At 48.4% G+C, this 15,000-nt stretch overlaps 1 protein-coding gene across 14 annotated transcripts in view; it reads left to right on the top strand.

Moving 5' to 3' along the window:
- The window catches only part of inpp5a (inositol polyphosphate-5-phosphatase A), a 105,028-nt gene that overhangs the window by 79,282 nt on the left and 10,746 nt on the right, over window positions 1-15,000 (top strand). For 12 of the 14 annotated variants that reach the window (XM_081724602.1, XM_081724598.1, XM_035531373.2 and 9 more), the window contains 3 exons: window positions 5,969-6,064; window positions 6,479-6,553; window positions 11,267-11,340. In XM_081724602.1, coding sequence (XP_081580728.1) covers window positions 5,969-6,064; window positions 6,479-6,553; window positions 11,267-11,340 — 245 coding nt within the window. Of the gene's footprint in view, window positions 1-5,968; window positions 6,065-6,478; window positions 6,554-11,266; window positions 11,341-15,000 lie in introns of those variants that run through there. The other 2 variants (XR_014126498.1, XR_014126497.1) reach the window with 2 other exon arrangements.

Raw genomic sequence — 15,000 nt, 5'->3', positions numbered from 1 at the left:
CTGAGAGCGCTGCAGTTGTAGAGTGGAAGTGACTGGACAGTGAACAGCAAGGTCGTGAAAACAGTCTGGTATTGCAGTAAAGTATAACTCTGATTAAACCTGAGGATTTTTAATGTGGGGGTGGAAATGGCTTTATTTTCTGTGACAGAATGGCAAGAGTAGAATGATACGGTTGTCATTACTGAACAAGATAAACAAGGAAGAGGAGAGTAGATGATTGGAGTCTGACAGATAAATCATAGCTTTTTACTGAGTTCTGTACTGTATTTGACTGTTAAATCTCAATGAATAATCCCAGTCACAGTATAATTCATCATAATCTCCTTTTAAACACTTTTAATTTACACACATAAACACGTTTTTGCGCTTCATCATCTTTATTACTCCTTACCCGTGCAGCTGACTCAGGACTAGCGCTCATGCTCGGAGCTCCCTTGACCTTCCTCACGATGTCTCATGTCTGTTCAGAAGCTCATTGTGTCCACTGGCGAGCAGTGAGCAGGGCAGCATGGTTGTTCTGCATGAGGAGAGGGTTAAACAGCCTGGGGGCCCATCTGTGGCCCCTGCTGTAGCATCTGTGGCCTGAAGTGAAGCCGAGGCTTTAGAGAGGAGCCGAGGGCCTTGCCGTGTTTAAACTTCCTGTTAGTGCTCTTTGTACATGTGGTACAAATGTGTCGAGGGTTGGGTGTAAAAACAATGCCCTCTCTCACTTTACTTAATACAGAAAAGAGGATATATACACCCCTCTCCTCCTCTACTAGACACACACACACACACACACACACACACAATGAAGCATCTGGTGGCTTTTTCTTGTTAAGCAGTCTGTTCGCACAGCTATTGTGTGTGTGTGTGTGTGTGTGTGTGTGTGTGTGGGGTGGGGGGGTTGGGGGGGGTTTCTATGTCTAGAATTAAATTAGAAAATTTGATCGAATGATTGTTATATGCATTCTCATCTGGTGTCCAGTCCACCATACTATATGTTTTTGTGTGTGTGCGCTCGTTCATGAGATGCTTGCTCACTGCAGGAGGGGTGCGTGTGTTTGTGTGGAGCCCCCAGCAGTAGGAGGTCAGAAGGGTCAAAATAATGAATTTTTATGGGGCTGTTGCTTGTGTTTCAGGCCTGCCCCAATTCTCCTCACACCGCACTGCCTCTCAAAGCCTGGCCTGCTAGCCAATTTGTCCTGCCCAGCCCTAGAGAATGGGCCTGTTTAGGACTTAAATACCACAGGGAACACACACACACACACACACACACACACACACACACACACACACACACACACACCCACCCACACCCACACACACCCCACCTCAGTGGCTTGGCCGTCCACCCCTGTTGTCCTATGATAATTTGTGGCCTGTCCATTCTGTGCTGGGGGACCAAATGCTCAGGCTAGCTGAGAAACATCGCATACACACCCCATGCTGTCAGTCATTGTTTTAGAGGGCTTACCCAGATGTTCCAGTGACCAGGATGAATAGGGCGTATCCCTCAGTATCTTACACACCCCTTTATCCCGCCCCCTGCTTATGCCCCACCCCCTGCTTACGCCCCGCCCCTCACCCCCAGATGCCTGCTCTGCCTTAGCAGGTGGCTGAGTGTGCAGGTGTGGCGGGTCATAAGGCATGTGAACTGTAGAAGGCGTGCTGGCTTTTTCAGGGTGACAGGCCAAACTGCTGCTAAAGTCTTTGACATGTTCATTCACACCTTTTCTGACTTTCTGTCTCTTTTTCTCTCTCACTGGCATACTCTCTCCAGTGGTACCACAATCCCAAGGGGTATCTTGTTGAGTGCCACTGCCTAACCAAAGACGATGAATGCCTCTCCAAAGCTGCAGAATTTTTGTAGAACCTTCTGGAAGACCTTCAGTCTGACTGGAATAGACAGACAGACAGGCAGGCACCCTGTGTTAGCCTGTCCCTCCGCCTCAGAGCGGAGGCAGTGCGTTAGCGTGTAGCCTTCATTCCGGCCCGCACAGCTCTTTAGGAGGCTTGCAGAAGATGTCTTTATTGGGAACATGCGTTCGATTGGGAGTGGGGAGGCTGAGTAGAGTTGGCACTCAGCCAGGACTGGCACCAGCGTGAGGGAGTTGGCAGCCCTGTATGGGCTACAGTGGGAAAACATTGGCAGGTCATGACAATGCGAGTGCGACTGCTCACACCAGGGGTCTGGCCAGCCCCCTGGACTGATGGAGAAGCATTCTTTAATGCATGAGCACAGAGAGCCATCTACCTCGCTATCTCTCTCTCTCTCTCACATATTTACACACACACACACACACACACACACACACACACACACACACTCTTTTCTCTAATCAAGATCTAATCGCTGTGCTCCCTAAATGCTCACAATGGTTCATCATGTGGGTGTAATGGCTGAGAGAGCCGTACTGGGAGGAATTATGAGCAGCAGATCAATAGCGTCGGGGCTGAGTGATGGGAGGAGATTCCGGGGGGAGGTGCCGTGGGTCTAACGTAGGTCTATCAGCCCCGTTACACGGTGGCCTGGACACCCACCTTCAGCCTTTCCTGACTGACCACAGCCAGCCATTCCAGAAACACCCACAGCGGGTAGAGCTTTCTTGGAGAGCAGGATCATGTTTGTGGTAGCTGTCTTTAGGCTATAGGACAAGCCTGTACTCCTTTTGTTCCTGCCTGAGCCACAGGGCCAGTGTCTGTGCCATTACTGTAGTCCAGGTCAAAATTAGACTGTAAATTACAACGAAGGTGATTGCTTTTTTAAAATTATTGCTTTCCTAGAGATTTTATAACAGCATTTGAAAAAAAAAAAAAAAGAGGATCACATTTTGGAGATATAATAGCCACACTGGCATGTCACCACTACTGTGAGAAACATGATGTGATACCTATGCCACAGTATTTGAAAAGGCTCTGATCTTTGGGGCTTTACAGTTTTACGACGAGTTGCGCTCTTTGCTGAGTAACAGATGCAGGACTACACAGTGGTGTGTAGCTTTATGTAGCAGTCCAGTCAGGGTATGACTACTTCAGTAATACTATACAATACTGGTATGTGTGGCGCAACTTGGGCAGTCGTATGAGCAGTGTGTAGGAGTTGGACTCATCCAAGCCTGTCCAGCTTTGGTTGGCTCCAGGAGTTGAAAGTGTCTGTGTGTGTGTGTACGTGTGTGTGTGTACGTGTGTGTGTGTACGTGTGTGTGTGTACGTGTGTGTGTGTACGTGTGTGTGTACGTGTGTGTACGTGTGTGTGCGTGCGTGTGCGGGCGTGCGTGTGTACGTGCGTGTGTGCGCGTGCGTGCGTGTGTGTGTGCGTGCGTGTGTGTGCGTGTACGTGTGTGTGCGTGTACGTGTGTGTGTGTGTACGTGTGTGTGTACGTGTGTGTGTGTACGTGTGTGTGTGCGTGTGCGTGCGCGTGCGTGCGTGCGCGTGCGTGCGTGTGCGCTGCGTGTACGTGTGTGTGTGTGTGTGTGTGTGTGGGGGGGGGGGGGTTATGCGTGTTTTGAAGGAGAGGTTTGTTGTAGGTCTCATTGCTTTAACTCTCTCTGTAGCAGCAACAGCTAGAACTGAGCTGTGCTTTTTTTTTTTTTCCCTCCATTGATGGGATTAACTTGGAGCATCAGACACAGCAGGCCTCTCCCAAATCTGCCACCCTCCCTCAACTACCCCCGTCCCGTCCTGCCCCGTCCCGACACACACCACACTCGCCTGAGAACTGGCTCCAGGGTGTGTGTTGGTTCATTTGGAAGAGCTTAGGAGCATCGATGGCTGATGCTGAAAGACTCTCATAAAGAGTGGAGCTGGAGAGGTACTCCTGGCGGGGGGGGGGGTACTAACGGCATACTCAGTACAGGCAGGAGAATCCCAGACACTCCTAGCTCACCTTCCTTCCATTCCGTCTCTCCGTTCGCATTACTCTCTGACTATATTCCTGTATGAGCCACAGAGTTTCCTGGGGACAGCTAACGAATGGTCTTCAGCTGTTCTTAGGTCAGTGTAGGGGCTGCTTCTATAATTCCGTATTCTTACCGAGCACCTGGGCCCCTTTGGCCCCAGACCAGGACTGAGCTTTAAAAGAAGCCTGTAAGCAATAGCACAGGGTTCTCATTTATCATGCAAAATAAAGACATTGTGTGTGTGTGTTTGTGTTCAGGCATGCATACATGAGAAAGAGTATAAGTGCACTTGGAGGAGGAAACACTTGCTGTGTCATCAACACTTGGCGGACCCTGTGGATTATGGCAGTCATTTGAACATGAAAGGATTTGGTGTTTCTGCGCTTGTAAGTGGATGTGCGGTGGTCTCACACATACTGGCTGCTCTGAAACATGCCGGGGGGGGGGGGGAGTTCCGCTTGGCTGACTCTCCAGCCAAGAGGCCGACACAAGGGAGGTTTCCTGTGAGCAGAGTGTGAAGGCAAACCCTCGGCGAAGCGACTTGGCCGCCTCCTACGGGAAACCCTTCGCGTCTGGCATTTCTCTTTCTCGTTTTGGCCCGGCATTGTTTTAAGATGAGTTCAGCTTCTTTGACCCTACTTTCAGCCCACGATTCAATGCGGCTGACGGCTCGCTTCTTGGTCAGCCGCCGTTAAAAGCCAAAGGGAGGGAGGGTGGGAAGGAGGGAAGAATTCCGGAGCCGCGGCGTGGAGACCCTCTCCGGCCTCGTCTTGTCTGAGAGCCCTTCTCTTGGGTTTATTCATCGGCCCAAGCATCTTACGAGCAATGAAGCGCACGAGTATGAGGTAGACTGCGCTGCTGCGCCAAATGAGCGAAAGATGGAGCGATTTGTTAGGGCTTTAGAAAAGGAGTTAAATGGAGAGAGAGAGAGAGGGAACAGGGGAGATCTGCAGGAGGAGGTCTGCTCTCTTTTCTACCCCTGTTTGTTTTAAGCTGCAGTGCGCCTCCTTGGGATTGCCGGCCTGATTTGTGACATTTCGCTCGAAAGGGTCCTTTTTTTTCCCTCTTCTTCTCACCGTTATATTGGCTTGACCTGATTAACTAATCTGTGCTTTGAATTTCAATCAGGCCTGTGGGATGGGAACTGGCCATGCCGCCTTCACCTCATTCACCAGTCTTCAAACACAGATGGCCCAATGTTGAACTAATTGTTAAAAGACCTGACAAAAGAGACCTTACACCCTACGCGCAGTCGTGGGGGTTGCCCGAATGCGGGGACATAATGAGGACCACAGGGAGACCACGGGGTTTTTATGTTTCTGGTTCTTCAAAATGATTGAAATGGGCTGTGTGTATTTTGTGTGGTTTTGGGTCGTACAGCGCGTGTCTGAAAAGGATGAAGAATGTTAGTGAACGGTTATTAGAATAGTTTCATTCTTGTTCTTTGTCCTTTAGTTTGAAGCTTTCCCACCCAATACTCTGTACACCCACCCATTGCTCTGTACACCCACCCATTGCTCTGTACACCCACCCATTACTCTGTACACCCACCCATTGCTCTGTACACCCACCCATTACTCTGTACACCCACCCATTGTTCTGTACACCCACCCATTACTCTGTACACCCACCCATTGCTCTGTACACCCACCCATTGCTCTGTACACCCACCCATTACTCTGTACACCCACCCATTGCTCTGTACACCCACCCATTGCTCTGTACACCCACCCATTACTCTGTACACCCACCCAATACTCTGTACACCCACCCATTACTCTGTACACCCACCCATTACTCTGTACACCCACCCAATACTCTGTACACCCACCCATTACTCTGTACACCCACCCATTGCTCTGTACACCCACCCATTACTCTGTACACCCACCCTTCTCCCACCTCAGCTTTCACATCCCTCTCTTCCCAATGGAGTGATGTTTACTTAGGTCACTTAACTCACTCTCTCTCTCTCCCTCTCTCTCTCTCTCTCTCTCTCTCTCTCCCTCTCTCCCTCTCTCCCTCTCTCTCTCTCCCTCTCTCTCTCTCTCTCTCTCTCTCTCTCTCTCTCTCTCTCTCCCTCCAGAGTCTGTGCTCCACAGCCACCATGCAGACAGTACGAGCGGCAGACACCAATGAAGTGGACAAACTCATATTCAGAGAGTCGGATAATGACCGCAAGGTGAAAAGTGAACCCCCCCCCACACACACAGCATTATTTTATTATATATATCTGCTTCAGAGTCTGACACGGGTCATTCTTGTCACATTGTGTCACCCTGAGCCTTTATCAAAGCATGAAGTCCTCAGTTATCTTAGGCTCTTGAGAGTGCCTCATTCATAATCCCAAACCCATTCACACACACACACACACACACACACACACACACACACACACACACACACTGTTCAGAGAGTAGGTGACACACTCGTATTCGAACATCGCTGTACGTCACAGGCTAATGAGCGTTTTCTTAGGTCGGTGCTTATACATACTCTGCATGTCTCTCCTTGGCATGTGGCTGTAAGCAGAATTGTCACTTTGACCTATGACCCTGCTTGCCCCTGATGCACTCTTGCCTCTGCCCTCTCATAGGTTGTGCTGCAACTCGAAAAGAAACTTTTTAACTATATTGACCAGGATGTTTTCCGGGAAAACAATGGAACGCTGGTAAGCTATGTGCATCCTTAAGACATCTGTAATGGGAGAGTGTAAGACACTGGGAACATCCAGGTCCACTTCAGAGTGTTCCCCACTGATCTCTAATGAGGATGGTTCTCCGCTGATATCTCATGAGGACCTTTAGAGTTTTCTCTTTCTCTTTTTTAAGTAAATCAAGATAAATAGGTTCGTAGTGTGTGGTTCTGTTGATAAATAGGTTCGTAGTGTGTGGTTCTGTGAGGGAGGTTGTAGTTTGTGTTGAGAAGTCTCTTTCTGACTCTTTCTACATGGAGAGGTGCTCACAGTCTCCTCACTGAAGTCAGTTGTGTGGCTAGAGTAGTGTGGGGGGGCATGAACTCACACCTGCCCATCCACACCTACGCCAATCAGAGAGAGTAACTGTGTGTGTATGCTGGAGTGTGTATTAGCCCTGGCTCTATATTAAGACTGTGTAAAGGAGCAGAGCTGTGTGTATGTGGGTGGGTGTGCACATGCATGCATGTGCATGCATGTGTGTGTGTGCGTGTGTGTGTGGGTGTGTGTTGTTGTTGTTGGTTTTTTTTGTTTGTTTTTTACATGACTGGAGAGCAGTTAGATAAATGAGTGAATGGCTGATGAGCGATAATCTGATAGTCATGGTCTAGTTAAACACACTGTCTTATGAGCCTTATAAAACAAACTACCTTTCCAAAACGACAAATGTCTTCTGCCTCCAGAATAAATAAATAAATAAACATCCGTTGCCTCCTTCATCAACTACTAGACTTGTACCAGCTTGACAGAAATTTAATTCGAGGCAGCTCTTGAAAATAATTATTGTATTTTGAGAGGAGTAATCATTGGTGGGACATGATTGAATGTGTCCATGCCTATTGACTTTTTCTATGATTAATAGCTTTGTTTAGTCGATATTCCCATCGAAATTGTATAATTAATTATCCGGGTGGCTGTCAGGCGCAGAGGATGGAGAGCTCTGATGAGGATTTGGGAAGATTAAATTTTCCGGGGACCGTTGCATCGAGGGGGGCCCGAAGCTCCAAGCAGAGGGGTGGGGGAGTCTCCTGCGTGTGTGTGTGTGTGTGTGTGTGTTCGTCATTCAGAAGACATGGTTGCACTAAGTGTGCCCCCCAAACCCCCAAGTGTCTCCGCTCCCCCCTCACAGTCCTATTGATTTTGTTTCAGTATCTCTTTATTGTAACTTTATCTGCTGGAGCTGCCTGGCTGGTGGGATGGAGGGATGAGAACTGAGGAGGAGGAGGGAGGGGCAGGGAGGAGTGGAGCGAGTGATGAACTTTACTGTCACACTCCTCATGCTCCTTGCGTCCGTCACTGGTGCATCGCTTAGACCGCAGGAGTTTTTAAGAGTCCAAATAAATAAATAACATGCTGCTTGTGAACATACGCCTCCATATTTTAACTGTCAGGCAGCGCAAGGACACTCTCAACCCCTGTGTTAATCTAACATGACTCCAGTGTGAGAAGACTCTCAACCCCTGTGTTAATCTAACATGACTCCAGTGTGAGAAGACTCTCAACCCCTGTGTTAATCTAACGTGACTCCAGTGTGAGAAGGCTCTCAACCCCTGTGTTAATCTAACGTGACTCCAGTGTGAGAAGACTCTCAACCCCTGTGTTAATCTAACGTGACTCCAGTGTGAGAAGGCTCTCAACCCCTGTGTTAATCTAACGTGACTCCAGTGTGAGAAGACTCTCAACCCCTGTGTTAATCTAACGTGACTCCAGTGTGAGAAGGCTCTCAACCCCTGTGTTAATCTAACGTGACTCCAGTGTGAGAAGACTCTCAACCCCTGTGTTAATCTAACGTGACTCCAGTGTGAGAAGGCTCTCAACCCCTGTGTTAATCTAACGTGACTCCAGTGTGAGAAGGCTCTCAACCCCTGTGTTAATCTAACGTGACTCCAGTGTGAGAAGACTCTCAACCCCTGTGTTAATCTAACGTGACTCCAGTGTGAGAAGGCTCTCAACCCCTGTGTTAATCTAACGTGACTCCAGTGTGAGAAGACTCTCAACCCCTGTGTTAATCTAACGTGACTCCAGTGTGAGAAGACTCTCAACCCCTGTGTTAATCTAACGTGACTCCAGTGTGAGAAGACTCTCAACCCCTGTGTTAATCTAGCGTGACTCCAGTGTGAGAAGACTCTCAACCCCTGTGTTAATCTAATGTGACTCCAGTGTAAAAAGACTCAGCCCCTGTGTTAACCTAATGTGACCTCAGTGTAAAAAGACTCAGCCCCTGTGTTAATCTAACGTGACTCCAGTGTGAGAAGACTCTCAACCCCTGTGTTAATCTAGCGTGACTCCAGTGTGAGAAGACTCTCAACCCCTGTGTTAATCTAATGTGACCTCAGTGTAAAAAGACTCAGCCCCTGTGTTAATCTAATGTGACCCCAGTTCACTGTATGGCTGCCTAGATGCTGGTGCACATGCTTAAAAGGCATTCAGGTTCAATTTAAAGGCCCCAAGTATTTTCTTGCCTATGAGTGATTGTTGCATTGGCTGTACCTGATTATTAGGAGTTGTGAGGTCTCTGTGACGTGATGCGTGTTTATTGATGGCAAATTCGCTTGTTTTTGAGGGCTGTTTGTAGGCTGATATCAGATATGGCTGTGATACAGAGCCCACCTTCTAAATAGCTTAGATGAACCTGAAAGGCACAGAAGCTTTTCCGAGAGTTGATCACAAATCAAATGCTTGAAATATCTCCCTAAATATGTAGTATAGCTGGTTTGACGTTTGAGCCCTCTAGGGTTTTTGATGATGCGTCTCAAATGGGTTTTTATTTAAAATGATGTTAAGAGTGATGCACACAGGGAGAGTGACAAGCGATGACATCGCGTGAGGAGTGACCACGTCGGCTCGTGTCATGTGCCAAGCGTTTGGGAGGTGAAGACCACCCAGTACATCGTTCTGACGCTAAATAATGAATCCATCATAAAAGCGGCGGGCTGATATTGCCTGCGCCACCACGGCAAAACGTGCAGCGTAAAAATCAAATTAAATGACCTCTCACCCTGCTCTTATTGATGGCGTTTAACGGCGGCAGGTGTTGTCGGAGCCGCATTTGGCGAAGTATAAATCAAAGCACAATTATGGCAGCCGACACGGACCCGGCTAGCGGAGGTTTTATGCGGTTCTCGCGGAAAAGCCCTTCTCCTCGGTAATCACGGCTGGCGTGATTTACGCCGCTGAGTCGGAGGCAAAGTGAGGGTTCTGAGCGAGTACTGACTCTGCCCTCCTTCACCTTTTGAGCGAGTGCTGACTCTGGACCCAAACGATCACGTGTTTTTTCACGTGATGCCTTGCCTCGCTGTACTGCTCCACAACCTTTTCGAACTTCAAGGTCAGCGCGAGCTGTCAGACGGCTTGTGGCCCATAATGCACTGGGCCCTTGAACTTGCTCGGCGCTCCGTTTTTGCTGCTCACCTATCAGACCTGCACATCATTCTGCTTAATTGAGCCGCGATGAAATGTAGTGTGAAATTTCAGCCCTCGCCTTCTCCTGTCTATCCTGCTGCTAAATGAATTACTCAATATTTGCTTTGGACACACACACACACACAATAGTGTGCACATGCACGCACACATGCTCACATTCATAACAAAGCAGAGACTGCACATTACTTACCTGATTGCTTTAAAAAATTATGTGCTTAATTTCACTCAGTGTTCACCTAGGTTTAATGCAGAACCTATCTTAAACAACACACACACACACGGGCACACACACACACACACACACACACACACACACACACACACACACACACACAATCTCTTTCACTCTTTCTCTACATACTCATTGTCCTTATCTTGGACATAAACAGGATTCATTTCATATATGCACTCTAGAATATAGGCATATAGTTTACATATTGTGTGTGTGTGTGTGTGTGTGTGTGTGTGTGTGTGTGTGTGTGTGTGTGTGTGTGTGTGTGTCCAACTCTGGTAATGTGATGAATGCTTCTTATTTGCCCTCCTGAACCACAGAGACAGCCTGAACACCTCACTGCCTACACAAGTAATAACCTACATACAGATACACACACACAAAATACACAATACACACACACAAATAATGTAATAGTGTTGGAGACCAGCACAACCATTATGCAAACAAATTCTATAGCTTATTTATTTTCACAGATAGCTCTCTCTCTCTCTCTTTCTCACACACACACACACACACACACACACTCGCTCTCTCACACACACACAGACGAGGCATTGATGCAGGTGTCAGTTGTACCTGTTGGTCTCTCTCTTAATTAATGTGAACACACCCAGGCTAATTATTCTGCTCAGCTGTGATTAATGACTTTGGTCTGTCTCAGTCATCCCTGCATCTCAGACAGCTCCTCTCCCTCTGAGGGTGTGCAGCTGGGAGCAGCCATGATTGATGAGCGCACACACACACACACACACACACACACACACACACACACACACACACACACAACCACAACACCATCAAAGAAGCACACCACTGTCACGTATGTTCATGAAGCACAGTATCAAAAGACGCACACACCCCTCTGTACACATGCCAACCACACGGGAGACGTGGAAAAACTGAGAGTAAAAACATCTACCACTGTGAAGTCCCCTAAGCAGGCCTTCTGACACTGTTTTACCTGAACGCCAATACACATCACCCATGTTCTGCTCACAACCTGCTCTGTGCCTCTTTCCCTCTCGTTCCAGCTATTAGAGTTTGACAAAGAGCTGTCTGTCTTTAAGGAACGCCTGCACGAGCTGGAGATCTCCTTTCCTCCCAGGTACGGCCTCCCTCCTCCCCTCACACTCTCATACCACCTCAGCCGTTCCGTTGGCACCTGTGACTAAACTCTGTGCTGTTGCGTCACCTCGGTGTTAACGGGTTCGTTTTCATGGACTCTACAAACAGCGTGCAAGTTTGGTTTTGACGTGGGCGCTCCGAGACAGCGCTCCGAGACGGCCCGAGGACGGTTCGTGGCGTCACTGATCGAACACAATGCGTACGTTGTACGTTCAGTCCTGGACGGTGTCTGAAATGCGTTATTGTTTCCAAGCCTCGGAAACGTGGATGAATCGTGGAAGCTGCGTTTGAAAGCTTTGTTTTCTGCCTGCTTGTCTCTGATCCTCCGCGCAGATACTGTTTGTCTGGACGCAGGTCGGAAGATTTCCCCGCTGTGTTTTTCCCGCCAGAATGCTCCTTTTTTTGGTCCGCTGTGCTTGCGTGAGCCGGCGTGGGATTTAATATTCCACTGTGGTCTTTCTCCCTGTGTCTTCCTCATCAAATGAATGTACAATTAGGCATTTTAGGAGGCCGGTGGGAGGCGGGCAGGGTCCGGTGAGCCCGGCCCAGTGGGCTGGCCCGGCCAGCGCCCCGCGCCTCTCTAATGGTGCTTGACCTTTGACTCAAGCGCTGACTCAATCAATGTAGATAATGAAACGCTGTAATCAAACAATAATTACTTGATAAACTGCTCCGCATGCGTGTCTGTGTGTGTGTGTGTGTGTGTGTGTGTGTGTGTGTGTTTAAATGATGCCATCTTAATCTGCTAGCTCCATTTACATGGCTTTGCATAAGTGACAGGTGGATTTATTGGGCTTTTACACTGTGTGACTTTTGCTCTCATCTGTCTCCAGTATATAATCCTGAATCATCTGACTTGCTCAGGGGAGATAGCTGCATGCAAATGAGCCTCGCGTGCCACTTCCTGTGATGACTCAAACATCCAGAGCCGTTAAGGAGTGTATAAAATTTGAGTTGATGCAAGTAGTAGTGTCTGTTACAAGCCATATTATTGTCAGAGGTGAGGGGAAAGACGCAGTTTGCTTAAACTTAAACAGGCTAAACACACACGCACACACACACACACACACACGCGCGCACACGCACCCTCCCCCTGTCAGATACGCCTTGTGCTTCTTGAGCAATCAAGCACTGAGCAATTGTCCTCCATCACATGGACAGCCCTGAAACACCCCTGACCATCTGTGGGGTTATTGCACAGGGCCATGGGAGGACACACACACACACACACACACACACACACACACTCACTTCCCGTGCAATCACTTTAACACAGACATTCCTATCAGCCCGCGCTCTAGATGCATTAGAACGCGACGGTTAGTCCATTTTAGCTGTTGTATTTGACAGTTAGCCCATAGTAGCTATTGGAGACTCACTGTTCATTACAGTGTTGTAATTACTGTGATTATACGCCTTTTCAGATGTGGCTTGTGTGTACACCCAAGGACATTTGTGTGCCGTTCCATCTGTCGTATTTTTACGTATTAAATAAGAAGGAGGTTTGTGTCTTCTGAGCGGACACACAGTCGGTGCGGCTCTGCTTAGAAAAATTCACACTTATGCGAAGAACACTTTAAGGCCCCATCTCAACGCAGTGTGCTGCCCTCGAGTCAAAGGTGACTGTTGTCCACACGGCACCGACACCTTTGACCGAGAGATGTGGGTTCTAGTCCTCATCCAGTCACACACAGTGTGTTAGTTTGTGTTAAGGAATGTGTTACAACCTGTAAATTCACAGAGAGGAGTGTGTGTGAGTTTGGCCCTTCACGAGGCTAAAGACTAAAGCACAGGCGTGTGGAATCTGGGCCTCCCTTGCCAACACTGGTCCTGGAGCCAGAACGACTGCGCCAATCAGTTGTGGAACACACACACACACACACACACACACACACACACACACACACACACACACAGCAGCACCCAAACATCCACTTGAAGCAGATGTTTCTGAGTGCTGTGGTTAGAATTCAAAGCAAAGCGAATCGAACAGGAAACTTTGTGTTGATAATTAACTAAAAGTTCAAAGTCTTCGGGATCCGTAGTCCTGATGCACGCACGCATGCCAGTGCAGCAGCGCTGTACAGTAGTAGTTATGCCACCTTTCCCCTCTCCTGAGAGCAAGAACGTCCGGCCCTCGTGATGGATTCTGATGGACCTAAAGGGAGTGCACCTTGTTGGGTTGTTGTATGGTTTTATTGCAGGCTTGTCTGTGTAAAATCAATGGTGAAATTGAATGGAGAAATTGGCCTTTGAGAATTTAGAGGACAATGAGCGACTGTAGGAAGGAGTTTCTATTTAGTCTCACACTAACTGGGTTACTGGTAATGGACATGGAGAAGAGAGGAAGAGAAAGAGGGAAGGAATGCGAAAGAGAGAGAGATGATCTTCATTGACCTGTGGTTGCTGTTCTTTCCTTTTACTAATTCTAAGGGCCCTACACACACACACACACACACACACACACACGGGGTGGGGGGATCGTGGGCTAGAAATGTACAGAGAAATATTATTTTATTGGCTGCAGACGTGTGTGTGTGTGTGTGTGTGTGTGTGTGTGTGTGTGTGTGTTTGCCAAGTCTAGACTGAGGGGCTTGTCCTTGTGTGAGGGTCATAAGGTGAGGGGCAGGAGGGGTCACAGACCTACAGTTATCTCCTCACCATGTCTTGCTGAAGAGAATCGGTGAAGGACCTATAGTACCTATTGCAGCACTTTAGCATACATCTCCCAAAATGCCCAGCCCCGTGAGGATGAGCTAGAGAGGGACTCCCTGGAGAAGGGAGGGTTGGGGGTGAGAGGCAGGCACATTGGCGCTGACGACTAAGGTGCTTCCATGGGAGTGCAGTGATGGCTCAGCTACAGCTCCGGAGTCCTGGGCGAGATTCTCGGTTTCTGGGCTTCTACGGCTCTGTGACGAGATGCGAGAGAGCAAAGTGCCCCGCGAGGTTCCCACCACCTCAGGACTCCTGGCTGAGGACTCCTCACACGCTTCAGGGAGTGAAGTGCAGGGCGTTAGATAAATAAAAGCAAGATATCGGAATGTCCACACCGTGGATAAACCCTGCACTCTGGCTATATGGACTACTGTCACAACACATGAATGCGACTGTGACTCAGGAACTGAGATCAGGAGTCTGAGGACGAGAAGAGTCTTGTACAGGAGCAGGAAAAATGCTGGTTCCTGGCCTGTAGAGAGTGCAGTCCCATATATAGGGAGTTAGACCAGTGTGAATGTTATGTGACAGCTGTACTTTTATTCGGATGGCTCTCGTGACTGTAGATCCGTCCAGCATGCTGTTATTCACACTGTGTTCTTGTACTGTGTTTTATGATGTTTTGTGATGCTGGAATGGTTTTGTCATTGTGTGCTGTGACATTGTAAAGACACAGAGGGAGATGATGTCACTGGCATGGATGCCCTATCTGTGTGACGGCCAAAACTCCATCCATCTGTGTTCCATCTCAGTACCCCCCCCCCACACCTCTCTCTCTCTCTCTCTCTCTCTCTCTCTCTCTCTCTCTCTCTCTCGCTCTCGCTCTCGCTCTTTTTTTACTACTGAATGCTGTCACCCATTCATTCGGACAGCTCTCCACTGTACCAAGCGTCACATGTGATGTATGCGTGAATGCATGTATGAC

The sequence above is a fragment of the Electrophorus electricus genome, chromosome 12 (assembly GCF_041902795.1).
Source record: "Electrophorus electricus isolate QZ-2024a chromosome 12, ASM4190279v1, whole genome shotgun sequence".
Classification (NCBI taxonomy): domain Eukaryota; kingdom Metazoa; phylum Chordata; class Actinopteri; order Gymnotiformes; family Gymnotidae; genus Electrophorus; species Electrophorus electricus.
The sequence above is the reverse complement of the archived record's forward strand: the minus strand, read 5'-3'. Positions and strand labels throughout refer to the sequence as shown.